This window comes from Gopherus flavomarginatus, chromosome 18 (genome assembly GCF_025201925.1).
Source record: "Gopherus flavomarginatus isolate rGopFla2 chromosome 18, rGopFla2.mat.asm, whole genome shotgun sequence".
NCBI classification, from domain to species: Eukaryota; Metazoa; Chordata; order Testudines; family Testudinidae; genus Gopherus; species Gopherus flavomarginatus.
This window is the reverse complement of record NC_066634.1, coordinates 1,803,864-1,829,537: the sequence shown is the minus strand read 5'-3', so window position 1 is coordinate 1,829,537 and position 25,674 is coordinate 1,803,864. Positions and strand designations below refer to the sequence as shown.

Here is a 25,674-nt window from a genome sequence, read left to right as displayed (position 1 = left end):
GCACAGAGCCCCTGGGAGGGAGGGGGTTGGTGGGGGGGGACAGAGAGCTCATGGGGGGGCTGGTATGGGGGTGAATAGAACCCTGGGGAGAGCGGGGGCTGGTATGGCACAGAGCCCCTGGGGGGAGGGGGTTGGTGGGGGGACAGAGAGCTCATGGGGGGGGCTGGTATGGGGTGAATAGAACCCCGGGGAGAGCGGGGGCTGGTATGGCACAGAGCCCCTGGGGTGGAGGGGGTTGGTGGGGGGGACAGAGAGCTCATGGGGGGGCTGGTATGGGGTGAATAGAACCCTGGGGAGAGCGGGGGCTGGTATGGCACAGAGCCCCTGGGGGGGAGGGGGTTGGTGGGGGGACAGAGAGCTCATGGGGGGGCTGGTATGGGGGTGAATAGAACCCTAGGGAGAGCGGGGGCTGGTATGGCACACAGAGCCCCTGGGGGGAGGGGGTTGGTGGGGGGACAGAGAGCTCATGGGGGGGCTGGTATGGGGGTGAATAGAACCCTGGGGAGAGCGGGGGCTGGTATGGCACAGAGCCCCTGGGGGGGAGGGGGTTGGTGGGGGGGACAGAGCGCTCATGGGGGGGCTGGTATAGGGGTGAATAGAACCCCAGGGAGAGCGGGGGCTGGTATGGCACACAGAGCCCCTGGGGGGGAGGGGGTTGGTGGGGGGGACAGAGAGCTCATGGGGGGGCTGGTATGGGGTGAATAGAACCCTGGGGAGAGCGGGGGCTGGTATGGCACAGAGCCCCTGGGGGGAGGGGGTTGGTGGGGGGACAGAGAGCTCATGGGGGGGCTGGTATGGGGTGAATAGAACCCTGGGGAGAGCGGGGGCTGGTATGGCACAGAGCCCCTGGGGGGAGAGGTGCTGGTAGGGGGTGATGCCTTGGGGAAGTCGGGGGCTGCTATGGGGGACACAGCCCCTGGGAAGAGTGAGGGAGACGGAGGGGGGGGCACAGAGCCCCAGTGGCCAGGGGGGCGGGTATGGGGGCTCCGCTCTCGCTCGGGGTCCGTGCAGCACCTGGCGCAATGGTCTGAGGGTCCGTACGGCGAGGGGTGACACACAGGAGGGGGGCCTGCAGGAAGGAGGGGCGAGCTGTTCGGTGCAGGGGGGCACAGTTAAGAGACGGGGGGGTCTCCCCGAGACGAGCAGAACCAACAGATTTTTATTCTAACCCTGGATATAAAACGCCTGGCGCGAGCCCCGGGGCGGCCTGAACCCCCACGGCCCCGGGGCAGCCTGGGACCCCTGGAGTGGGGGGGCAGAACAGGGAACCTCTCACAGCCCCCCACCCACTGCCCCTATGTGCCCCTCCAGCAGGGGAGACACTGTCTGGGCTCAGGTCCTGCCATGGGGACGGGGGGCCAGGGTACCCCAAAAATCGGGGCAGGGGAACAAGCTGAAGTCTGGATCCCTTCTGATGGCGGGGGGGGGGGGAGGCCCACTCAATCCAGGCTCGGAAGAGCCCCCTGGGCAGAAGAGACCAATCAGAGGCGAAGGAGGGGGGGGCTACCAGGACACAGCAGCCAATCAGTGGAGGTGCCAGGCAAGCCCCTCCCCCGTGCAGTCCCATGGGGCTCAGAGAAGCAGCTTCCCGTTGCGATGGATCTTGAGGATGCGGCCGAGCCGCTGCTTAGCCGTGGCCAGCCCCTTCTTGGGGCGCTTTCCTGGGGGGCAGAGCGGAGGGTGAGGGGGGACAGATCCCTCCCCCAACCACAGGAGATACCAACAGCCCCACCGTGGAACCCAGGCGTCCTGGCCCCCAGCCCCCCCTCCCCTCCCCGAGCCGGGAGAGAACCCAGGAGTCCTGGCTCCCAGCCCCCCTGCTCTAACCACCAGTCTCCACTCCCCTCCCAGAGCCCGGAGAGAACCCAGGTGTCCTGGCTCCCAGCCCCCCTGCTCTAACCACCAGCCCCCATCCCTCCCAGAGCCCGGAGAGAACCCAGGCGTCCTGGCTCCCAGCCCCCCTGCTCTAACCACCAGCCCCCACTCCCAGCCCAGAGCCCGGAGAGAACCCAGGCGTCCTGGCCCCAGCTGCCCCTGCCTTACCCTGAGCGGGCGGGGTGCCGGGGGCGCCGGCGGAGGGGCGGCGCTGGGACAGGAAGACGCCGGGGGCCATGGGGGTGGTGCCGCGGCTGAGCTGGGCCATGCCGAAGAGGCTGGGCCGGGCCGTGTACTCGTGGTCGGCCAGGCTGCCGGCGTAGGGCTCTGCCTTGGGCTCAGGGGTGGGGGGCACCCCGGGGGCACCGTCTGGCACAGCAGGCACCTCCGGCTCCGGTTCTGGGTCCGGCTCTAGTTCCGGCTCTGGCTCCGGCTCCGGCTCCGACTCCTTCGGGGACGGGGCCCTCCGCTTGGCCTGGCTCTTCCGCCGCTGCAGCCGCTGGTGTTCCTGGGGGAGGGAGCGCAGGGCTGGGGGAGGGGGACAGTGGCGTGGCCCCCCCCGTTCCCTGCGACAGTGCCCCCCCAGCACGGTGCCCCCCAGCAGCCCCCTGCCTGCCCACTACCATCCCTGCAACATGGTGCCCCCCACCTGCCCCCCATGGCATGGTGACCCCCAGCAGCCCCCTGCCTGCCCACTACCATCCCTGCAACATGGTGCCCCCCACCTGCCCCCCATGGCATGGTGACCCCCAGCAGCCCCCCTGCCTACCCACTACCATCCCTGCAACATGGTGCCCCCCACCTGCCCCCCATGGCATGGTGACCCCCAGCAGCCTCCAGCCTGCCCACTACCATCCCTGCAACATGGTGCCCCCCACCTGCCTCCCATGGCACGGTGACCCCCAGCAGCCCCCTGCCTGCCCACTACCATCCCTGCAACATGGTGTCCCCCACCTGCCCCCCATGGCATGGTGACCCCCAGCAGCCCCCTGCCTGCCCACTACCATCCCTGCAACATGGTGTCCCCCACCTGCCCCCCATGGCATGGTGACCCCCAGCAGCCTCCAGCCTGCCCACTACCATCCCTGCAACATGGTGCCCCCCACCTGCCTCCCATGGCACGGTGACCCCCAGCAGCCTCCAGCCTGCCCACTACCATCCCTGCAACATGGTGCCCCCCACCTGCCCCCCATGGCATGGTGACCCCAGCAGCCTCCAGCCTGCCCACTACCATCCCTGCAACATGGTGCCCCCCACCTGCCTCCCATGGCATGGTGACCCCCAGCAGCCCCCTGCCTGCCCACTACCATCCCTGCAACATGGTGTCCCCCACCTGCCCCCCATGGCATGGTGACCCCCAGCAGCCTCCAGCCTGCCCACTACCATCCCTGCAACATGGTGCCCCCCACCTGCCCCCCATGGCATGGTGACCCCCAGCAGCCCCCTGCCTGCCCACTACCATCCCTGCAACATGGTGCCCCCCACCTGCCCCCCCAGCACGGTGCCCCCCAGCAGCCTCCAGCCTGCCCACTACCATCCCTGCAACATGGTGCCCCCCACCTGCCCCCCATGGCATGGTGACCCCCAGCAGCCCCTGCCTGCCCACTACCATCCCTGCAACATGGTGCCCCCCACCTGCCTCCCATGGCATGGTGACCCCCAGCAGCCTCCAGCCTGCCCACTACCATCCCTGCAACATGGTGTCCCCCACCTGCCCCCCATGGCATGGTGACCCCCAGCAGCCCCCTGCCTGCCCACTACCATCCCTGCAACATGGTGCCCCCCACCTGCCCCCCATGGCACGGTGACCCCCAGCAGCCTCCAGCCTGCCCACTACCATCCCTGCAACATGGTGCCCCCCACCTGCCTCCCATGGCACGGTGACCCCCAGCAGCCTCCAGCCTGCCCACTACCATCCCTGCAACATGGTGCCCCCCACCTGCCCCCCATGGCATGGTGACCCCCAGCAGCCCCCTGCCTGCCCACTACCATCCCTGCAACATGGTGCCCCCCACCTGCCTCCCATGGCATGGTGACCCCCAGCAGCCTCCAGCCTGCCCACTACCATCCCTGCAACATGGTGTCCCCCACCTGCCCCCCATGGCATGGTGACCCCCAGCAGCCTCCAGCCTGCCCACTACCATCCCTGCAACATGGTGCCCCCCACCTGCCCCCCATGGCACGGTGACCCCCAGCAGCCTCCAGCCTGCCCACTACTATCCCTGCAACATGGTGCCCCCCACCTGCCTCCCATGGCACGGTGACCCCCAGCAGCCTCCAGCCTGCCCACTACCATCCCTGCAACATGGTGCCCCCCACCTGCCCCGCCATGGCGCGGTGCCCCCCATCAGGGCCAGCTCTAGGTGTTTTGCCACCCCCAGCCCAGGGCTCTCTCTCCCCACACACACACACCCGCACCCCCTGCTTTCCCGGCCCTGGGCTCCCCCCACACCAGTGCTGACTCCGCCCACTCCCCCCCTCCCCTCCAGCCAGTCCAGCGCTGGCCGGCTCGGGATAAGCAGTGAGGCTCCCGGCTGCGCCTCAGCCCAGGGTCCCTCCAGCCGGGGCTCCTGCCTCCAGGACCGTCCGGGACCCGGGAGGGCAGAGCCGGGGGATCGCCCGGCAGGGGGCGGAGGAGCCGGGGGACCCCCCACCCGGCAGGGGGCTGAGGAGCCCCACAGGGAGCGGAGCCCCAGAGAGTGGGACACGGGCCCCACCCGGCTGCTCCGGGCCGCTGTGCCCAGCCCCGGCTGCGGTAATGGGGGGCGACTGCCCTACGGCACCTGCAGGCGGCTCCGTGTGCCCCATGGGGCGGCCCCAGCCCAAGTGTCCCGCACTCGGAGCCTGCCAGGCCTGGCCACAAGGTGCGGGCACTGCTCCCCACGGCGGAACCGCAGCAGCCCCAGGGCGACCCCAGGCACCACACACGGCTGCTGCCAGGGCCGAAAACGTGCCCCCGCCCCTAGCATGCGCTGGGTTTGCCAGTGCCTAGAGCCGGCCCTGCTCCCCTGCCCAGCGCCCCTGCCCTGCAGGGCCATTACCTGCTGAGCCAGCTTGGCCGCAGCAGCCGCCAGCCCCGTCTCCACGGACGCCACTCGGGTCCCCTCCCGCACGGGCCGGTCCTGGCGGGGCAGCGTCGGGGTCACCCGGGCTGTGGGGGGAGCAGAGAGGGAACCACAGAGTTCTTGGCCTGGCCAGCAACCAGGTCCTCCGCACCCCTTCTAGAGCCACGAGAGAACCCAGGAGTCCTGGCTCCCAGCCCCCCCGCTCTAACCCAGCAGCCCCCACTGCCCTCCCAGAGCAAGGAGAGAACCCAGGAGTCCTGGCTCCCAGCCCCCCCGCTCTAACCCACCAGCCCCCACTGCCCTCCCAGAGCAAGGAGAGAACCCAGGTGTCCTGGCTCCCAGCCCCCCGCTCTAACCCACCAGCCCCCACTGCCCTCCCAGAGCTAGGGAGAGAACCCAGGAGTCCGGGCTCCCAACCCCCCCCGCTCTAACCCACCAGCCCAGACCCCCGGACTCCTGGGTTCCATTACCTTTCGGGCTCCAGGGGGCATCATCTGTACATTTCTTCTTCTTTGGTAGCGATTTCAAGGCTGGGTCGTCCTCATCAGACTCAAGAGAGGGGTAAACTGTGGGGTGGGGGGCAGGGGGTAAGGGGGGGGGGCATGCTCCTGACCCAACCAGCCCCACACCCAGGGGCCAGATGGGCCCGGTGCCCCCCAGAGGGGACAGGCCCCTGCCCCATTCCCGCCCCCTGAGCCAGCCAGTCCCGCCCTGGGGTCGGGTGGGAGCTGGTGCCCCCCAGAGGGGACAGGCCCCTGCCCCATTCCCGCCCCCTGAGCCAGCCAGTCCTGCCCTGGGGTCGGGTGGGAGCCGGCGCCCCCCAGAGGGGACAGGCCCCTGCCCCATTCCCGCCCCTGAGCCAGCCAGTCCCGCCCTGGGGTCGGGTGGGAGCTGGTGCCCCCCAGAGGGGACAGGCCCCTGCCCCATTCCCGCCCCCCGGCCTGGCACTCACTGAACTCGGCGTCCTTGAAGCAGGCGCCCAGGCTCTCCTGCTCGTCCAGGCTGCCCGTCTCGCCCTCGCTGTCCGTGCTGTGGGCGGCCGCCCGCGTCGGGGGTCTGCGGCGCGGGCGCTTGGTGCCCGACCCGCCCGCCCAGCCGCGCTCGTGGCCCGGGACCCACCAGGCCGGGCGGCTGGGCGAGGAGCCAGCGGCCTGCAGGTTGGCCATGCAGAGCATGCCCTGGATCGCCTCCTGCGTGCTGGGCGAGGCCGGCGCGTCGCTGGGGGGGGCGGGAGGGTTAGGGGGGGTGGACGCCCTGCCCCCTGGTGGGGGGCCCTGGGACCCCCTCCCCCGCTCCCCCCCCGGCACGGGGGGCCCTGGCACCTTCCCCTCCCCCCGGGCCACAGCCAGCCCCTGCCCCTCCCCTAGACACAGCATCCCCCAGCACCTTCCCGTCCCCCCCCGCGACCCCCGTCCACACCCAGCCCCGCCCCCCCAGCCCCCTCCCCTTGACACAGCACCCCTCGGCCACACACAGCCCCCCTCCCCCTCGACACAGCACCCCCCAGCACCTTCCCCTCCCCCACCGCGACCCCCGTCCACACCCAGCCCCGCCCCCCCAGCCCCCTCCCCTTGACACAGCGCCCCTCAGCCATACCCAGCCCCACCTCCAGGCACAGCGCCCCCCAACGACTCCCAAGCACCTTCCCCTCCCCCCACACAGCGACCCCCGTCCACACCCAGCCCCGACCCCCAGCCCCCACCCCTTGACACAGCGCCCCTCGGCCATACCCAGCCCCACCTCCAGGCACAGCGCCCCCCAACGACTCCCAAGCACCTTCCCCTCCCCCCCAGCAATGCTCAGCACCCCCCCCACTGAGCTCCCCCAGCATGGTGCCCCATGACACCCCCCTGCCCCCTTCCCCCCACCCAGCGCATCTCACCTGAGCTCCTCGTAGTGTGGCCCCCCGACTTGGCGACTGGCCTTGAGCAGGTCGAGGATCCCGGCCGCGCTGCCCCCCGGCACCAGCCCCTCGTCCCCTGAGCCGCCCTCATCCTCCGTGGTGTAATCCTCCTGGGGGGAGAGAGATGTGGGGCGCCTGCCGCCAGCCACCTGCTCCAGCCCCCCACAGCTCTCTGCTCCCAGCCCCACAGGGCTCAGCCCCCCACACCTCCTGCTCCCAGCCCCACAGGGCCCAGCCCCCCACACCTCCTGCTCCCCGCCCCCCACAGCTCTCTGCTCCCAGCCCCACAGGGCTCAGCCCCCCACAGCTCCTGCTCCCAGCCCCCCATGGCCCAGCCCCCCACACCTCCTGCTCCCAGCCCCACAGGGCCCAGCCCCCCACAGCTCTCTGCTCCCAGCCCCACAGGGCCCAGCCCCCCACAGCTCCTGCTCCCAGCCCCACAGGGCTCAGCCCCCCACAGCTCTCTGCTCCCAGCCCCACAGGGCTCAGCCCCCCACAGCTCCTGCTCCCAGCCTCACAGGGCTCAGCCCCCCACAGCTCTCTGCTCCCAGCCCCACACGGCTCAGCCCCCCACACCTCCTGCTCCCAGCCCCACAGGGCCCAGCCCCCCACACCTCCTGCTCCCAGCCCCCCACAGCTCCTGCTCCCAGCCCCACAGGGCTCAGGCCCCCACAGCTCCTGCTCCCAGCCCCCCATGGCCCAGCCCCCCACACCTCCTGCTCCCAGCCCCACAGGGCCCAGCCCCCCACAGCTCTCTGCTCCCAGCCCCACAGGGCTCAGCCCCCCACAGCTCTCTGCTCTCAGCCCCACAGGGCTCAGCCCCCCACAGCTCCTGCTCCCAGCCCCACAGGGCTCAGCCCCCCACAGCTCTCTGCTCCCAGCCCCCCATGGCCCAGCCCCCCACAGCTCTCTGCTCCCAGCCCCCCATGGCCCAGCCCCCCACAGCTCTCTGCTCCCAGCCCCACAGGGCCCAGCCCCCCACATCTCCTGCTCCCAGCCCCCCATGGCCCAGCCCCCCACAGCTCTCTGCTCCCAGCCCCACAGGGCCCAGCCCCCCTACACCTCCTGCTCCCAGCCCCACAGGGCCCAGCCCCCCACACCTCCTGCTCCCAGCCCCCCATGGCCCAGCCCCCCACAGCTCTCTGCTCCCAGCCCCCCATGGCCCAGCCCCCCACAGCTCTCTGCTCCCAGCCCCACAGGGCCCAGCTCCCCACACCTCCTGCTCCCAGCCCCACAGGGCTCAGCCCCCCACACCTCCTGCTCCCAGCCCCACAGGGCTCAGCCCCCCACACCTCCTGCTCCCAGCCCCACAGGGCCCAGCCCCCCACAGCTCTCTGCTACCAGCCCCACAGGGCCCAGCCCTGCACACCTCCTGCTCCCAGCCCCGCATGGCCCAGCCCCCCACACCTCCTGCTCCCAGCCCCCCATGGCCCAGCCCCCCACAGCTCTCTGCTCCCAGCCCCACAGGGCCCAGCCCCCCACACCTCCTGCTCCCAGCCCCCCATGGCCCAGCCCCACACAGCTCTCCGCTCCCAGCCCCACAGGGCCCAGCCCCCCACAGCTCTCCGCTCCCAGCCCCCCCTCAGCTCTCCGCTCCCAGCCCCCCATGGCCCAGCCCCCCCCAGCTCTCTGCTCCCAGCCCCCCAGGGCCCAGCCCCCCACAGCTCTCTGCTCCCAGCCCCACAGGCCCCAGCCCTCCACGCCTCCTGCTCCCAGCCCCCCATGGCCCTGGCTCCCCCCACAGCTCTCTGCTCCCAGCCCCACAGGGCTCAGCCCTCCACGCCTCCTGCTCCCAGCCCCCCATGGCCCAGGCCCCCCCAGTTCTCTGCTCCCAGCCCCACAGGGCCCAGCCCCCCCCAGTTCTCTGCTCCCAGCCCCACAGGGCCCAGCCCCCCACACCTCCTGCTCCCAGCCCCCCACAGCTCTCTGCTCCCAGCCCCACAGGGCTCAGCCCCCCACAGCTCTCTGCTCCCAGCCCTACAGGGCCCAGCCCCCCACAGCTCTCTGCTCCCAGTCCCACAGGGCTCAGCCCCCCACAGCTCTCTGCTCCCAGTCCCACAGGGCTCAGCCCCCCACAGCTCTCTGCTCCCAGCCCCACAGGGCCCAGCCCCCCACAGCTCTCTGCTCCCAGCCCCACAGGGCCCAGCCCCCCACAGCTCTCTGCTCCCAGCCCCCCATGGCCCAGCCCCCCACAGCTCTCTGATCTCAGCCCCACAGGGCTCAGCCCCCCACAGCTCTCTGCTCCCAACCCCACAGGGCTCAGCCCCCCACAGCTCTCTGCTCCCAGCCCCCCATGGCCCAGCCCCCCACAGCTCTCTGCTCCCAGCCCCCCATGGCCCAGCCCCCCACAGCCCTCTGCTCCCCACCCCTGAGAGCCCCCCGTTTACCTCGATGTCAAACTCAACCTCCCCAGGCTCCCGCACGCGGTTGGGGTCAGAGCAGGGTTTGGCCCTTGGCAGCTTCCTGGGGAATTCTGGGAAAGAGAACGGCAGAGCCACTCACCGAACGGCCCGGGGGGGCAGGGCTGCGTGGCGGGGGGGCACTGGGGCGGGGGGGGGGGGCGACCTACTGGCCAGTCTCCGGGGGGGCGCTGGGCCCCGCCGGTCCTTGCGGGGTGGTGCCTCGTCGATCTGCAAATCCTCCTCCGAGTCCAGGTCCAGCCCCTGGGCGCCCGGGGAGCTGGGGGGCGACGGGGAGCAGGACGGGCGGGGGCGCCGGGAGCCCCTGGCTCGCTTCGCCCTGCCAAGGGGAGAGCAGGTCAGAGCCCCTGGCCAGCCCCCAAAAGCGCCCCGCAGCACCCCCTGCCACACTGCAGGCCCCCCCCGTCGGCCCGCAGCCCCACAGCTCCCTGCCCTGCAGCCCCCTGCCAGCCCGCAGCCCCCCACCCAGCTCCCCATCTCGCAGTGCCTTCGGCCCGGCCTCCAAGAGTGCCCCCCACCCCGCTCTCCACAGAGCCCCCTCCTGGCCCCTGCCCGACAGCACCTCCTGCTGGCCTGCAGCCCCCCAGCCCGCAGCCCCCTAGCCCTCAGTGCCCCCTGCTGGCCCAAAGGGCCCCAACTCCCCACCCCACAGTGCTCCCTGCCAGCCCACAGCCCTGCTCCCCACCCTGTAGCAACCCCTGCCCAGCCCCAACTCGCCCCACTCACCGCACGGGCCGGCCATCGGCCAACACCAAGGTGAGCTCCCCTTCGGCCAGCTCCGAATCCACGTCCGTCTCCTCCAGGCTGGAACTGGGAATGTCAAACTGTGAAAAAGGTGGGGGGGCTCAGCAAATGGGTGGTGTGGCTGAGTAGCTGCAGCCACCTCTAGGGTGGAGCCACTAGGACCAGCTGCACGTAACGCTGGCGAGGAGATCCAGGTATTCTGATTTCCAGGGGAGAGCAGCGCCTGCCCAGCCCCTCAGCCCCACGGCACCCCCCAATACCCTGCCCAGCCCCTCTGCCCCATGGCACCACCCAGCCCCCACCCCCAGCCGTCACCTCCTCTGCCGGGGGGCTCTCGCTGCTTTCCAGTGTCGGCAGCTCGGTGCACGTGTCCAGCAGCTCCAAGTCCAGCCTCGTGGGAGCGCCAGCAGCTGGGCCTTCGCGCCCCTTCTGGCCTCCCCTCCGGCCCGGCTCCTGGGGGCTCTGGTCCCCCCTCCTGGTGCCAGGTGGGGGGGCCCGCTGCACCCCAAAGGGGCTGCCCGTCTTCCCAATGTTCTGCTGAAAGATATCCTGGGAGGGCTTCAATCCCCCCACCCCGGCCCTGCCTGCCGGGAGAGACCCCTCTCCCGCCCCCCACCTTGCCCCCGCCCCGCAGTGCCCCTCACCACTCCCAGTGCCTGGCCCTGCCTGGCCCCCACCCCACAGTGCCCCCCACCATCCCCAGTGCCCAGCCCCCACCCCACAGTCCCCAGCCCTGCCCGGTGCCCACCCCCAGTGCCCAGCCCCCGCCCCCAGTCCCTGGCCCTGCCCAGCCCCCACCCCCAGTGCCCGGCTCCCGCCCCACAGTCCCCTGCCCTGCCCGCCAATGACCAGCCCTGCCTGGCCCCCACACGGCCCGGCCCCCACCCCACGGTCTCCAGTCCCATCTGCCAGGGGAAAGCCCCTGCCCGCCCCCAGCGCCCAGTCCTGGATGCCAGGGGAGAGCGCCCTCTGCCCCGTCCCCTAGTGCCCCTTGGTGCCCAGGCTGCTCCGCACCTCGACCAGGCGGATTTCCTTGGCCAGGTCTTTGATGAGCTGCGCAGGACGCACGGTGCCGGGGATTTCGTCCTCGTGCTCCTCCAGCACCTGGGGGAAGGGGGGGTTACTGGGGGCTCCAGCTCTCTGCCCCTCCCCAGTCGGAGGAAGGGCTGCTGGCGCGGGCGGGCGCGGTGGGAGGGAGCTGTGAGTCGAGCTAACACAGTCGAGTTACGGTTGTAGAACAGACACAGCCCAGAGCAGGTGCCTCTGTAAGGCCAACACCCCCACTCCAGCCCCAAGATGCGGCTGACGCTAGGGTGGGGCACGACTGCTCCTCGCTCTGCAGCATCCTCCTCCCTCCGGCGAATCAATCGCTCCCGGCCCCCAGAGCAGAGCCACTTGCCTCTCTGCGGGTCCAGGCACGGAAGGCCGTGTTCAGAGCTTTCGCTCCATGGACCAGGTAGGCGGCCGGGTGTCGGCGGTTCTCCCGCAGACCTGGGGGGGTGAGAGGCACAGGTAGGGCTCGGGGATGGACACAGGCACCCCCCGGCCCCTCTCACCTCCGACGCCCCCCTGGCCCTGCTCACCTCGGAAGATGTCCAGGAGGTGTTTGCCGACGTACCAGCAAATGGTTTCAAAATTGGGAAATCTGAAGAGATCGGCCGTGCTCAGGCGCTTCTCGATCTCGTAGGCCCTGCCGGGGGAGACAACCGAGCCGGGTTGGGCTGGGGCAGCTCGGGGCTGGCTTGCCCGGCGCTGAGATGCAGCCACCTCTGAGGCGGGGCAGCTAGGAACAGCCGCACCGAACACCGCACGGGAAGGGCTCGCCTGGCACTGAGATGCAGCCACCTCTGGGGTGGGACAGCTAAGAAAAGGCGCACATAACGCCACAGGGGAGGGCTCGCCCAGCACTGAGATGCAGCCATCTCTGGGGCGGGGCAGCTAGGGAACAGCTGCACATAACATCACGAGGTGGGGGTTCACCTGGTGCTGATATGCAGCCACCTCTGGAGTGGGACAGCTGGAAACAGCCGCATGTAACGCCGCACGGGGATGGCTCACCCGGCACTGACATGCAGCCACCTCTGGGGTGGGGCAGCTGGAAACAGCCGCATGTAACACCGCATGGGGATGGCTCACCCGGCACTGACATGCAGCCACCTCTGGGGCGGGGCAGCTGGGGAACAGCTACACACAATGCAGCTTGGGGATGGCTGCCCCATTTGTCCCTACTGAGCCACCATGGGCCTTTTCCCAGAGCGCTTTGCACCAAGCCCACCCCCCGGCAGGGTCGGTGTCCCTGGGGCAGGGCTGGGGGTCTCGGGCGCCCCCGACACTCACTTGAGCTGCATCTCGATGTTGAGACTGTGCAGGAAGTTGCCCCCGAAAGCCAGGCAGTCGACGGGGGTCAGCACGGCATGGATCCAGCCTGGGGGCAGAGCGGCATCAGACTCCAGGGGAACCCGGGGAGCAATAGGGGGTCGGGGAGCAGGAGGGGGGCAGGTACCCGTGGGGACGAGGAGGAGGGTACTCGCGGGGGGGAGGAAGGGGGATACCCACAGGGAAAGGGGGAAGCAGGTGCCTGTGGGGATGAAGGGAGCTGGGGTATACCTGTGGGGAGCAGGGGGAGGGTACCCACGGGAGGAAGAAGTGGTGGGTACCCACGGGGATGAAGGGGGCTGTAGAGTGCCTGCAGGGGGCGGGTACCCCGTGGGGGAGAATGGGGGTACCCGCAGGGAGAGTGGGCAATGGGTACCCATGGGGATGAAGGGGACTGGGGGGTACCTGTGGGGAGCAGGGAGGGCAGGGGGTGCACGCAGGGGGCAGAGTACCCGTGGGGATGAAGAGCGTCTGGCCCTGGCGCAGCGGACACCGGGAGCAGTGGGGGATAGAGGGGGCAGGCGGTGCCCGCGGGGATGAAGAGTGACTGGCCCTGGCGCAGGGGGCACCGGTAGCAGTGGGGGATAGAGGAGGCAGGGGGGTGCCCGCAGGGGCAGGGTACCCGTGGGGATGAAGAGCGTCTGGCCCTGGCGCAGCGGACACCGGGAGCAGTGGGGGATAGAAGGGGCAGGGGAGTGCCCGCTGGGATGAAGAGCGTCTGGCCCTGGCGCAGGGGGCACCAGTAGCAGTGGGGGACAGAGGGGGCAGGGGGTGCCCGCAGGGGGCAGGGTACCCGTGGGGATGAAGAGCGTCTGGCCCTGGCGCAGGGGGCACCGGTAGCAGTGGGGGATAGAGGGGGCAGGGGGTGCCCGCAGGGGGCAGGGTACCCGTGGGGATGAAGAGTGTCTGGCCCTGGCGCAGGGGGCCCCAGTAGCAGTGGGGGACAGAGGGGGCAGGGGGTGCCCGCAGGGGGCAGGGTACCCGTGGGGATGAAGAGCGTCTGACCCTGGCGCAGCGGGCACCGGTAGCAGTGGGGGATAGAGGGGGCAGGGGGTGCCCGCAGGGGGCAGGGTACCCGTGGGGATGAAGAGCGTCTGGCCCTGGCGCAGCGGGCACCGGTAGCAGTGGGGGATAGAGGGGGCAGGGGGTGCCCGCAGGGGGCAGGGTACCCGTGGGGATGAAGAGCGTCTGGCCCTGGCGCAGGGGGCCCCAGTAGCAGTGGGGGACAGAGGGTGCCCGCAGGGGGCAGGGTACCCGTGGGGATGAAGAGCGTCTGGCCCTGGCGCAGCGGGCACCGGTAGCAGTGCTCGGCCTGGTCCCCGAAGAACGTCTCGCTCTGGTTGGACGAGCTGCTCCAGGCCTCGAACCGGGCCAGGTTGGCCGGGCTTGGCCGCACCAGGTAGAAAATCTTCTCGCCCTTGGGGGGGACGGGAGAGTGAGTAGGGGGGTCCCCGCGCCAGCCCCTGCCCGCCCCCCCACGCAGCGCCCGGCCCGGCCGTACCCACAGCACGTGGTACCACACGGAGGTGCCCCCGAAGTCGATGTGGAAGTCGGTGTAGCTGCCCTGCGTGCCCATCAGGCAGTACTTCTGCACGCTCGGCCGCTCGAACACCGACTCGCCCGGCCACAGGTTCTCCACCCACGACAGCTTCCGCACGATCTTCGGGGTCTCCACCAGGTTCGACAGCCTGGGGGGCAGAGCCGTCAGCCGCGGGACCCCGGCGCCCGGGAGGGGGGCCCAGCTTCCCCTCTGTGGGACCCCGGCACCCGGGGGGGTGGGCCCGGCTGTCACCCCGCAGGACCCCGGCGCCTGGGAGGGGGGCCCGGCTACCCGCTCGTGGGACCCCGGCGCCCGGGAGAGGGGCCCAGCTTCCCCTCTGTGGGACCCCGGCGCCCGGGGGGGGGGGCCCGGCTGTCACCCCGCGGGACCCCGGCGCCCAGGAGGGGGGCCCGGCTACCCGCTCGTGGGACCCCGGCGCCCGGGAGGGGGGCCCGGCCGTCACCCCGGCGCCCGGGAGGGGGGCCCAGCCGTCACCCCGTGGGACCCCGGCGTCCGGGAGGGGGGCCCGGCTACCCGCTCGTGGGACCCCGGCGCCCGGGAGGGGGGCCCGGCCACCCGCTCGTGGGACCCCGGCGCCCGGGAGGGGGGCCCGGCCGTCACCCCACGGGACCCCGGCGCCCGGGAGGGGGGCCCGGCTACCCGCTCGTGGGACCCCGGCGCCCGGGAGGGGGGCCCGGCTACCCGCTCGTGGGACCCCGGCGCCCGGGAGGGGGGCCCGGCCGTCACCCCGCGGGACCCCGGTGCCTGGGAGGGGGGCCCGGCTACCCGCTCGTGGGACCCCGGCGCCCGGGAGGGGGGCCCGGCCGTCACCCCGTGGGACCCCGGCGCCCGGGAGGGGGGCCTGGCTACCCGCTCATGGGACCCCGGCGCCCGGGAGGGGGGCCCGACCGTCACCCCGCGGGACCCGGCGCCCCGGAGGGGGGCCCGGCTACCCGCTCGTGGGACCCCGGCGCCCGGGAGGGGGGCCCGGCTACCCGCTCGTGGGACCCCGGCGCCCGGGAGGGGGGCCCGGCCATCAGACTGCAGTCAAAGGAACCGAGGAATGGAGTTGGGGGGCACAGAACAGGGCAGGTGGAGGGTGCATCTCAGGGACCCAGGAGTCCGGGAGCTGCCACAGCTAACGTGCTCTCCCCGGCTCACCCCCCGCCCCAGCCCCCCGGCCCCCGCTGACCGGCTCTCGGAGAACTCCAGGCTGATGACGTTCAGCACCTTGTCCCGCCGGGCGGCGCAGAAGTAGCTGACGAAGTCGCCCAGGCGCATGCGAAGGTCGGCCTGGCGGCTCACGTCAATCACGTCGATCTCTCTGTCGGGCCCTGGGGGGCGCAGGGTGAGAGTGACCGGCCCCCTCGCCAGCTACGGGACCCCCGCGTTCCCCCTACTGCCTTCCTGTGGCCCCCTGACCCCCCTGTCAGCTGTGGGCCCCCTGCAGCCCCCCCAACCCCCTCACTGCCCCCCTATGGCCCCCCGACCCCCCGCCAGCTGTGGGCCCCCACTGCCCCCTGTGGCCCCCTGACCCCCCCTGCAGCCCCCTGACCCCACCTGCCAGCTGTGGGCCCCCACAGCCCCCAATCCCCCCACTGCCCCCTGTGGCCCCCTGACACCCCCTGCCAGCTGTGGGCCATCGCCGCTCCCCGACCCCTCCACTGCCCCCTGCCAGCTATGGGCCCCCCGCGGCTCCCCCAGCCTCCTGACCCCTCCACCGCCCCCCCATGGCCTCCTGACCCCCCCACTACCCTTCTGTGGCCCTCTGACCCCCGCCACCAGCTATGGGCCCCCACTGCCCCCTGACCCTCCCAGCTATATGCTCCCCGCGGTCCCCCGACCTCCCCACAGCCCCCCAACTGCCCTCTGACCCTCCTGTCCCCCCACCAGCTATGGGCCCCCCACAGCCCTCTGACCCTCCCACTGTCCGCCCTGCAGCCCCCTGACCCCCGCCACGGCCCCGCCCCCCCCAGCGGCCATTCCCAGCGCTGGCAGCCCCCCAGCCCGGCCTTACCCACGTGGTGCTCGATGTCGCGCACGGTGAAGGACGGGGGGGGCAGCGTCATGCCCAGCCCCTCCTTCTTTAGCACCAGGATGGGGACGCTGAAGCTGTTCTCCTCCAGGAACTCGACCGTCAGCTGCGCCCCACTGGGCTTCAGGATCACCTCGTCCGCGCTGCCGGCGGGAGGGAGAGTCAGCGAGATGCGGCCACCTCTGGGGCAGGGCAGGGCAGCTGGGAACAGCCCCACGTAACACCACATGGGGCCGGCTTGCCCGGCACTGAGATGCAGCCAGCTCTGGGGCAGAGCAGCTGAGGAACAGCTGCACATAATACCGACCAGAGACAGCTCACCCGGTGCTGAGATGCAACCAGCTCTGGGGTGGGGTGGCTGGAAACAGCCACATATAACACCGCATAGAGATGGCTCGCCCGCTGCGGACACGAGATTTAGGGACAGAACTAGAAAAAAAGATCCTGGGGCCAGGCGCTGACAACCTCAGGAACCTCCAAGCGCCCAGCTCTGACTACCAGGGATGAGAAACTCCCTGCCCAGCCCCTCAGCCCATCCCACTCCCAAGTGCCCAGCCCTGCCAGGGGAGAGTGCCCTCTAACCAGCCTCCCGGTCCCACTCCCCAGGGCCCCCCAGCGCCTGGTCCTGCCAGGGGAGAGTGTCCTGTAACCAGCCCCCCGGTCTCACTCCCCGGGGCCCCCAGCGCCTGGCCTTGCCAGGGGTGAGTGCCCTCTAACCAGCCTCCCGGTCTCACTCCCCGGGGCCCCCAGCGCCTGGCCTTGCCAGGGGTGAGTGCCCTCTAACCAGCCTCCCGGTCCCACTCCCCGGGGCCCCCCAGCGCCTGGTCCTGCCAGGGGAGAGTGTCCAGTAACCAGCCCCCTGGTCTCACTCCCCGGGGCCCCCAGCGCCTGGCCTTGCCAGGGGTGAGTGCCCTCTAACCAGCCTCCCGGTCTCACTCCCCGGGGCCCCCCAGCGCCCGGCCCTGCCAGGGGTGAGTGCCCTCTAAGCAGCCTCCCGGTCCCACTCCCCAGGGCCCCCCAGCGCCTGGTCCTGCCAGGGGAGAGTGTCCTGTAACCAGCCTCCCGGTCCCACTCCCCGGGGCCCCCCAGCGCCTGGCCTTGCCAGGGGAGAGTGCCATCTAACCAGCCCCCCAGTCCCACTCCCCGGGGCCCGCCAGCGCCCGGCCCTGCCAGGGGAGAGCACCCCTCACCCAGACCCCTGACACGTCCCAGCACCAGCCCCCTCCCCAAGGCACCCTCCACTGTGAGTCTCACCTGGGGAACGTCCGGGTCCGAAGCTCCTTAATGAACTGGGCGCTGCCCGTCCGCACCGTGGCGCCCGTCTCTCGGCTCAGCCCCACGTCCTGCTGCCTCTGGGGCCCCCGGCGCCGCTTCACTGCGGGGGGCAGGAGACCCCGTCAAGGGAGACCCAGCCAGAGGTGTGGGGGGCAGATCCCCTCCCCCAGTCCCCGCGGCAGCCACCCCCCGCCCGGCCTGAGGGGGCGGGTTCGGGTACTCACTGACGGAGGGGCCGTGCGCCAGCTGGCAGTTGGGGCAGTGATACAGGTCGATGTCAGCAGCCGCGTCCTCTTCCACCCCGACACAGCTGGGGGAGAGAGAGTCGCTTACCCAGTGCCCCATTCCCGACCCCTCAAGCTAGCCCCCCGGCAGGGCCAGCCCCCGCCAGAGGGGACAGACCTGCCCCATTCCCCACCCCCTGGAGCCAGCCAGCCCCCCTCACAGGGCTGGATCTACTGCTCCCCAGAGGGGACAGGCCTGTCCCATTCTCCAGCCCCCCAAGCCAGCCAGCCCCCTAGCCCAGGCTGGATCCAGCCCTCCCCATAGGAGACATGCCCCATTCCTCACCCCACCCCCAAGCCAGCCAGCCCCCTGGCCAGGGCCAGATCCAGCACCCTCCAGAGAGGACAGGCCTGTCCCGTTCCCCAGCCCCCCGAGCCGGCCAGCCCCCCAGCGCCCCCCGAGGGGCCGGGCCCTGCCCCATTCCCCACCCCCCGCCCCCAGCCCCCCAGCCCCCCCAGGGGCCAGGCCTTGCCCCATTCCCCGCCCCCCCCAGGGGCCTGGCCCTGCCCCACCTGCCGTGGAACCAGTCCTGGCAGATGTCGCACTCGATCATGAAGCGGGTCACGTCGTAGGGCAGGCGGCACAGGCAGTAGACGGGCACCGAGGCCATGGCTGCCCGCCCCCAATAAACGACTGACGCCCCCCTCAGGGCCAGCCGGGGGGCAGGGGACACGGGGGCCCCCGAATCAGTCCCGACCCCCCCAAAAACTCTGGGCTCTCCTCGACACCCCTAAAGAGCAAGTGCCCCCCTCGGGGTGCCCCGCCCTGGGGCCACTGACCCCCAAGCGAGCCTGAGCCCTGGGGGGGCTCCCCTCCCCCTGCACTCCCCGGGGGTCTCCCCACACCCCCTCCCTCTGCCCTAGAGACGGGGGGGCTCCCTCCCACCTGCACCCCAGGGGGGCTCCCCGCCTCCCGCTCCCTCCCCCACCCAATGGGGGGGCTCCCCACCTCCCGTTCCCAAGGGGGGGGCTCCCCGCCTCTCACTCCCGATAGGGGGGTCTCCCCCCTCCCGCTCCCCTCCCCCGCCCAATGGGGGGGTCTCCCCACCTCCCGCTCCCTCCCCCGCCCAATGGGGGGGGCTCTCCGCCTCCCGCCGCCCAGGCCCCGCGGGGGGGGTCTCTCCAGGCCCGGTCCGGTCCCGCTCGGCCTGGCCAGGCCCCAGGATCCTGCTCCAGCTCCGGCCTCCCAATAAAGTTTATTCAAAAGACGGGGAGGGGCCCCGGCGCCATCTTGGGAGTGGCCCAGGCCGCGGCCGGGCGACGCGGCCATCTTGAGAGTGGCCTGGCGGCGGTGCGGAAGCCATGTTGGCCCGGGCAGGCCCATCCGCCATCTTGAGTGTGGCATCGATCACGGGCCAGGGAGCGGCGCCCATCTGCGGAGCGGCGGCCGAGCAGGCCAGCCGGAGAGCTGAGCCATCCTGGGAGTAGAACTTGGCCGCCATCTTGGGAGCGGCGCAGGGCAAGGTCCCTGGCTGGCGGCCATGTTGAGAAGGAACAAGGACGATGACGCCATCTTGGGAGCGGCACGAGCACGTTCAGGCCCTGACACGGGGCACGCGCGAGCTCAGCGGGTTCAGGCCTCGGTCCAACGCAGCCCCCAGCGCCGGACTGGCACCCCCCTTACGCCCCGCAGCTGTCGTCGCCATCTTTGGAGTGGCACCAGCCCTCCCCGCGTGGGCCCTGGTCGCCATCTTGGGTGTGGCACGTCGCCACTGTGATGTCACTGCAGAGAACGCAGGAGTCCTGGCTCCCAAACCCCCTCCTCTCCCAGAGCCAAGGGGAGAACCCAGGAGTCCTGGCTCCCAGCCCCCCTCCTCTCCCAGAGCCAAGGGGAGAACCCAGGAGTCCTGGCTGCCAAACCCCCCTCCTCTCCCAGAGCCAAGGGGAGAACCCAGGAGTCCTGGCTCCCAGCCCCCCTCCTCTCCCAGAGCCAAGGGGAGAACCCAGGAGTCCTGGCTCCCAGCCCCCCTCCTCTCCCAGAGCCAAGGGGAGAACCCAGGAGTCCTGGCTCCCAAACCCCCCTCCTCTCCCAGAGCCAAGGGGAGAACCCAGGAGTCCTGGCTCCCAGCCCCCCTCCTCTCCCAGAGCCAAGGGGAGAACCCAGGAGTCCTGGCTCCCAGCCCCCCTCCTCTCCCAGAGCCAAGGGGAGAACCCAGGAGTCCTGGCTCCCAAACCCCCCTCCTCTCCCAGAGCCAAGGGGAGAACCCAGGAGTCCTGGCTCCCAGCCCCCCTCCTCTCCCAGAGCCAAGGGGAGAACCCAGGAGTCCTGGCTCCCAGCCCCCCTCCTCTCCCAGAGCCAAGGGGAGAACCCAGGTATCCGGGCTCCCAAACCCCCCTCCTCTCCCAGAGCCAAGGGGAGAACCCAGGAGTCCTGGCTCCCAAACCCCCCTCCTCTCCCAGAGCCAAGGGGAGAACCCAGGAGTCCTGGCTCCCAAACCCCCCTCCTCTCCCAGAGCCAAGAGGAGAACCCAGGAGTCCTGGCTCCCAAACCCCCCTCCTCTCCCAGAGCCAAGGGGAGAACCCAGGAGTCCTGGCTCCCAGCCCCCCTCCTCTCCCAGAGCCAAGGGGAGAACGCAGGAGTCCTGGCTCCCAGCCCCCCTCCTCTCCCAGAGCCAAGGGGAGAACCCAGGAGTCCTGGCTCCCAAACCCCCCTCCTCTCCCAGAGCCAAGGGGAGAACCCAGGAGTCCTGGCTCCCAGCCCCCCCCCCCCCCCCCAAGCTGGGAGAACCCAGGTGTCCTGCACCCCAGCCCCCTACCTTCAGTTGTTGCTCAGAAAAACAATCCAGCTCGGCTGCGGTTTACTAAAAGAATAGACTTTTATTAAGTACTGTAAGTCTCTCTCCTCGATCACAGATGACCGTACCACGCGTCCAGATCCACCCAAGCAAAACATATTCCCAAAGACATCACCCCTGCCGGCTTCGCCTCCGCCACACAGCCTTCCCCCGCGTCCCCACTACAGCCAATTTCCCTCCCGAAGCGGGACCCGTCCCAACTTACATGGATAAACTAGGGAGCAAGTTGTGGGATCTGGGGCTAGCGGGATAACAGGGTTTTTATAGTCATAGGGCTGAGGTGCAAGGGAAGTAGAAGTAACATTTATCCGTCCACTAATAAACACGTGTCAGTAGCTTTAAAAAAAAGGGGGGCGGAGGGATTTAAATGATAAGATTAGTAACAACAAAACCCATGACATCTCTTCCTTGGATTTTTTCCCCCTTGTAAATATCACACACAACTGTAAATTGACAAGATCGCAAGGAAGAAAATAACCCGACTGCTCATTTCAGTGAAAGATACTTTGGGGTTTAAACAAAACAAAACTCCCTCAAACCTGGGTTCTTATGCTAAAAGCATTTTAAAAGTTAGGGAGAGAAATATATGGATAGATAGATATGGTTACAACAAACGGAAGCTTCAGAGTTATTTGAAGTGGGGGGGCAAAGTAGGGAAAGGAAAGTCAGGTGGTTTACAATTTAAGAACCAAAAAAAATATGATTGAGACTGTTGAGGTTTGCTTCAAAAAAATCTCACTAGTTTCTATCCAGAAAAGCATCTAGCAACATAAAAGTGCAATGATTACCGTCAAAAAGGTGTATGCCCCAGCTGAGGCGATAGATAGAGGGGGTTGATGGGGATAGATAGATAGACAGACAGACACGGTGCATGGAGATGGATGATAGAAATAAAAGTATTTCAAAATTGGAAGAGGAGAAGTTCTTAACATCAACAAAAACTATTTAAAACAACCCTTACCCATAAATAGCAGTATAAACCCAAAGGATCTACACTGCAGGCAAGGCAATGGGGGCTGCTTTTAAAAAGTTAAATTAAACAGACAGCAAAGGAAATGAACAGGAGAAAGAAGCCCTGAAGCAGGGCAGCCAGGGAAACAGAAAGGGGACCAGGCCTATTTAGCAGAAATACAGGTCAGGAAAGAGCCAGCGTCCAGACTTGGCTCTACTGAATTCCACTAACAAGATTAAAACTGAAACACTAGGATTGCTCATTGCTTCTCCTGTGCGGCTAGGGGAGCGGCGCCAGCTAACCTGATCACAGATTCTCTGACGCTGGGGCCGGAGCTCTGCCGTCAGATCTTATATTCGCTTCCAGGCCGGCCTGACACAGATACAGCCAGGGGTCTGAGCGATTTCACAAACAATTCCCAAGGATGAGAGAAAATTCTCTCTCCTTGGTGGAGGTCGAATGAAAATTCAGGAGAACGTGGTCGGGGGCACGTTTCTGACACACAACAGGGGACACAAAGAGAAGACTGAGAAATCCACGTGTGAGTTAATACAATTCACACACGCACGGTTTAAAAACCAAAGACGAGGAGGAGGGCGAAAATAATGTCCGAGTGGCTAGCTTACACCATCAGCCAGTGATTTAGTGGCCAAAGGTAGGAAGTCAGTAGCCACACCTGGCCCATGACAGGCAGGCTGGCTCGCTTAAAAGTCAAGAGAACTGCAGGTGGGTTGGTTTAAACCTCTTTGAGGTTTTTGTTCTCTTTTAAAGCTTTGAGCCAGCAAGAAAAGGAAAGTGAAACCCCCACTTCAGCGTGTGCGTCGTCCGCGGGGCGTCGCTGGATCGGAGCGGAAAGCAGGAATCTGGGAGCAGAAGGGTTCACTCAGGTGCTGCTGCCAAGGGTACAACCCAAGCGCTCCTGTCTGGCTTTCAGCTGCCCGGATTCAATACACAAGAGCTGTCATGGGCTGGATCCCCACCTGGGGCATGTGGGTGTAAATCCACTGCAGTCAGTGGGGCCAGACCCCCACTAGGTCCATCAGCCAGAGCTCCACTGGGTCAGTGCAGCCAGACCCATAGCTGGCGTCAATGGGCTGTAGCTCCGCTGGGTCAATGGGGCCAGACCCACAGCTGCCGTCAATGGGCCGTAACTCTGTTGAGTCAATGGGACCAGGCCCCCAGCTGGGGTCAATGGGCCGCAGCTCCGCTGGGTCAGTGGGGCCAGGCCCCAAGCTGTGGGAATCCCCAATTGACACCAGCAGAGAAAACAGGCTCCAGGCTAGTCAAAGTGTTTCACCTAGATAAGGGGGGAAAAAAGCATGGAGGAATTTAGCAACACAATCCCAAGGCCTCCGGTATGTTCCAGGTTCATATGAACGACCGGCCGAGCCGAGCTCCAGCACACGTTCACCAGTCAGTCCTGCAGCCAGCCTGACGGCTGAGAGAGAGGTGTGTCCTCCCGACTCCACTGCTCGCTCGCAGGGCTGACCCTGGGAGGAAATACCTCTCCTCCTGTCTTTGCTTCCATCGCCCTCGGCTGCCAGACATGACGCCCACAGCAAGCCAAGCGCAAGCTTCAGCCAACAGCAATTTCCCACCCACACGACTCTGGGCTTTGATGGGTTTGTCTGGGGCTTTTCCACCTTCCCTGAAGCAGCTGGGACCAGCCCCAGCTGGAAACGGGACCCTGGATGAGGTGCTTGGAGCTGCTGACCATCGACAGATTGGAATGGGGAAGTTTCGTCTTCTGCTGCAGCCTGAGCCTGCTGGCATCATCCAGGCACGTCTCACCTAAATCGCTTCCCTGCGGCCCCTCGCAACTGCTCTGTCTCCTTTAGTCCAACCGCCGCCCTGGAGCTCAGTGAAACCAAACGTCCTGCCCTATGCAAGACTCGAATTCTGGCCTTGAACACGGAAACAGGATCTTCCAGGCCACGAACAAGGCCCCAGATCCTCCACGGTGCCCGACTCCACGGGCCGGCAGGGACCTCGAGAGGGCGTCCAGTCCAGCTCCCGGCGCAGAGGCAGGAAGACCGTCCCTGACAGGTGTGCCTGACGTCCTTAAAAACCTCCAAGGACAGGATTCCCGAATCATCTCCTCAGCTGTTCTTCAAGGAGCTAAGCCGAACAGTCCCTTGCTGGGTGGGGCAATCAAGGTGAAAGAAAGGGATCGTCTTACCTCTGGTCAGGTCTGCGGGGCACCTCGCGACATCAGGAAAGGCAGCGTGGGTGGGAACTGAGCCCCCGAAGCAGATGCGGAAGGGGCAAGGAAACTGGCCATGGTTTTCCAAAAGGGACGAGCGATTTCCAGCGCGGGGAATCTGCAATTCTGCCAAATGGAGCCAAGAAAGGGGCTTCTGCAAAGCCAGCCGAGCCAGCAGCCCCAACTCAGATCAGTCCAAATGCCCCATCTGAGGTTGAGATTTGCGCTCATTTTATTTCCAGTGTACATCTAAAAGGTGACTCTCCGCCGATCTAGCCAAGACTGCTAAATCCCTGCCAGGCAGGATGCTTATCTCGGTGTCTTTATGTCACCTGGCGAGGGGCGTAAACAATCTCACTTGGATGGGAAGACCCTAAGAGCTGGAGAACGGGCCACCTCAATTGGGAGTTTGTCCCAGCTGTTAATCACCTTACGGTGACTGGTCCTTTGTTTTCAATTTGTATTGGTCAGGCTTCAGCCTCCTGCCTCTTGTTTTTCCGTCAGCCTGTCTCCACCAGAGTAAAGAGCCCTGTAGTACCGTGACTGCCTAAGATTCTCCAGCAGAATCCAGTCCCCTCTCGATCTCCTTCCGAACACAGTGGCCGCTTACGCCTCTCAACTCATTTCCACGGCTCTTCTCCACACCCCAGAGCGTCTCTGTGTTTAAAATCCCTGGGATGGCAAAAGCTACAAATCTTCCGAAGCACCAATGACTGGTGGATGCGTTTCAGAATTTCCTCCTGAGAGTTTAGCAGAGGGAGTTCGGGAGGCTGTGATTTTGGGTTTAGTTTTCCAGATTTCAGAAGAGAAAAAATGGCTGCACTGAATTGGGATGACCTCTGCAAAATGCCGAGGGTCTTTAAAATCATCTCCCGCCCCCCTGCCCGCTGAAAAGGAGCGTTATTCCAGCAATAAAAGTGATTGCAACTCCAGGCGTCTGTCCCTAAAGACTCCCAACCCTAAACACTTCAGATTAACTCCTTTGCGATTCGCAGACACGGCCGATTGTCTGCAGATATTCAGAGACGCCTGACCTGAAGCCTGACTTTGAAACATGGTTAAAGTAATAAAAAACTACAGGGTGACGCCTGTCAACGAGCTGCTTCGGGTGGGCAGGCGTCTTCCGAGCGCTGGATTCGGAACTGGCCTCGGTTCGAAAGCTCAAGTATCAGAGGCCGGAGATAGTTTTCCGGAGTCCTTGCTGGCGGATCAGTCAGGTTAAAAGGGTTCAGTGCCTCCGACTGCAAAAGGGGGCACTAAATTTCCTCCCATCCCCCCACCTCCAAGGCAGGGGAAAAATAATATATAAAGTTTGTCGAGATTTGGGCTGTTTCCTGCTCCCTCCCTGTTCCCCAAATCCCCTGGATCTGGGGGAATTCAAGCCTTCCCGTGTCGACAGGGGTGTGGATTAGTCAGGAGAGAAGCCGCACTGCTCAGTTTTTACATACGTCGGGGGGCAGGACGGGAATTCACCACCAGCCCCCCTGCCTGTCGGGGGGGGGGGGGGATTAGGATAGTCCACAAAACCTTCAAATTTTCCACCCTCTACAGTCCAGATTTTAATGGGACTTGAAGGGGGTCCCCCCCGCACCAAATACATCCCCGATCAGTCAGCCTCCAAGTCCCTGCATTCCCCTCCCATGGGACAGAAACACTAACAGCCCCCAGCCTCAAAATCCCTCCCCACCCACCCCCCACAGGCCACCAACCTGAACCCCTCCTCCACCCTCCATTGGCCAGTCCCGCTGGGAACCGCGGCTGGGGGGGGGGGAGACTCCGCGGAAGAAGGGGGTGGCTGCCTGGTTTTGGAGGGACCCCCCGACTGCCCCTGCCCCCCGGGTCCAACGTGGACGGCTCTGGAGCTGCGGCTGGGGACACGGGAATTCCTCCCCCCGAGATACGTAGTTTCTATATAGAATCTGTCTCTGTAAATATAATCTCTCTCTTCTGTCTGTACAAAGCATGGGCAGATTTCAGCCATCAGCGCCTCTGCCCCGAACTCGACCCCGTACCGCCCGAAACGAACACGGGCTGGGAGCATCTGCACCCGCCAAATATTGGGGAAATACGTTTTGGGGCTCCACCCAGAGCAGCGAGGGGCGCAACCAGTGCCCCGCTCGGCTGGCTGTGGGTGCCAGGGCACCCAGCACTGCAGGCCAGGGGACACCACGACCCGTTAGTGGCCTGGCTTGAGCCTCCAGAAGACA

At 67.5% G+C, this 25,674-nt stretch overlaps 1 protein-coding gene across 1 annotated transcript; it reads right to left on the bottom strand.

Annotated features, from left to right (window-relative positions):
• Positions 1-1,334: 1,334 nt before the first annotated feature.
• LOC127036474 (histone lysine demethylase PHF8-like) lies at positions 1,335-18,316 on the bottom strand. Its single transcript, XM_050927423.1, has 21 exons — positions 18,031-18,316; positions 17,458-17,543; positions 17,213-17,333; positions 15,941-16,101; positions 15,116-15,257; positions 13,885-14,071; positions 13,638-13,800; positions 12,345-12,432; positions 11,591-11,697; positions 11,407-11,498; positions 11,022-11,111; positions 10,323-10,556; positions 9,990-10,087; positions 9,413-9,582; positions 9,231-9,316; positions 6,823-6,953; positions 5,893-6,158; positions 5,411-5,506; positions 4,917-5,026; positions 2,044-2,383; positions 1,335-1,661 (listed from the first exon to the last, which is right to left on the bottom strand). The coding sequence occupies exons 1-21, from the start codon at positions 18,126-18,128 to the stop codon at positions 1,573-1,575; spliced, it is 2,955 nt and encodes a 984-aa protein (XP_050783380.1). The 5' UTR covers positions 18,129-18,316; the 3' UTR covers positions 1,335-1,572.
• Positions 18,317-25,674: the final 7,358 nt, after the last annotated feature.

Coding starts and splice junctions, on each gene's coding strand:
- LOC127036474 (XM_050927423.1), bottom strand. CDS start 18,128: ATGGCCTCGGTGCCCGTCTACTGCCTGTGCCGCCTGCCCTACGACGTG. Junction 17,544..18,030: donor CAGGACTGGTTCCACGGCAG/GTGGGGCAGGGC, acceptor TCTCTCCCCCAG/CTGTGTCGGGGTGGAAGAGG. Junction 10,088..10,322: donor AGAGCCCCCCGGCAGAGGAG/GTGACGGCTGGG, acceptor CCTTTTTCACAG/TTTGACATTCCCAGTTCCAG.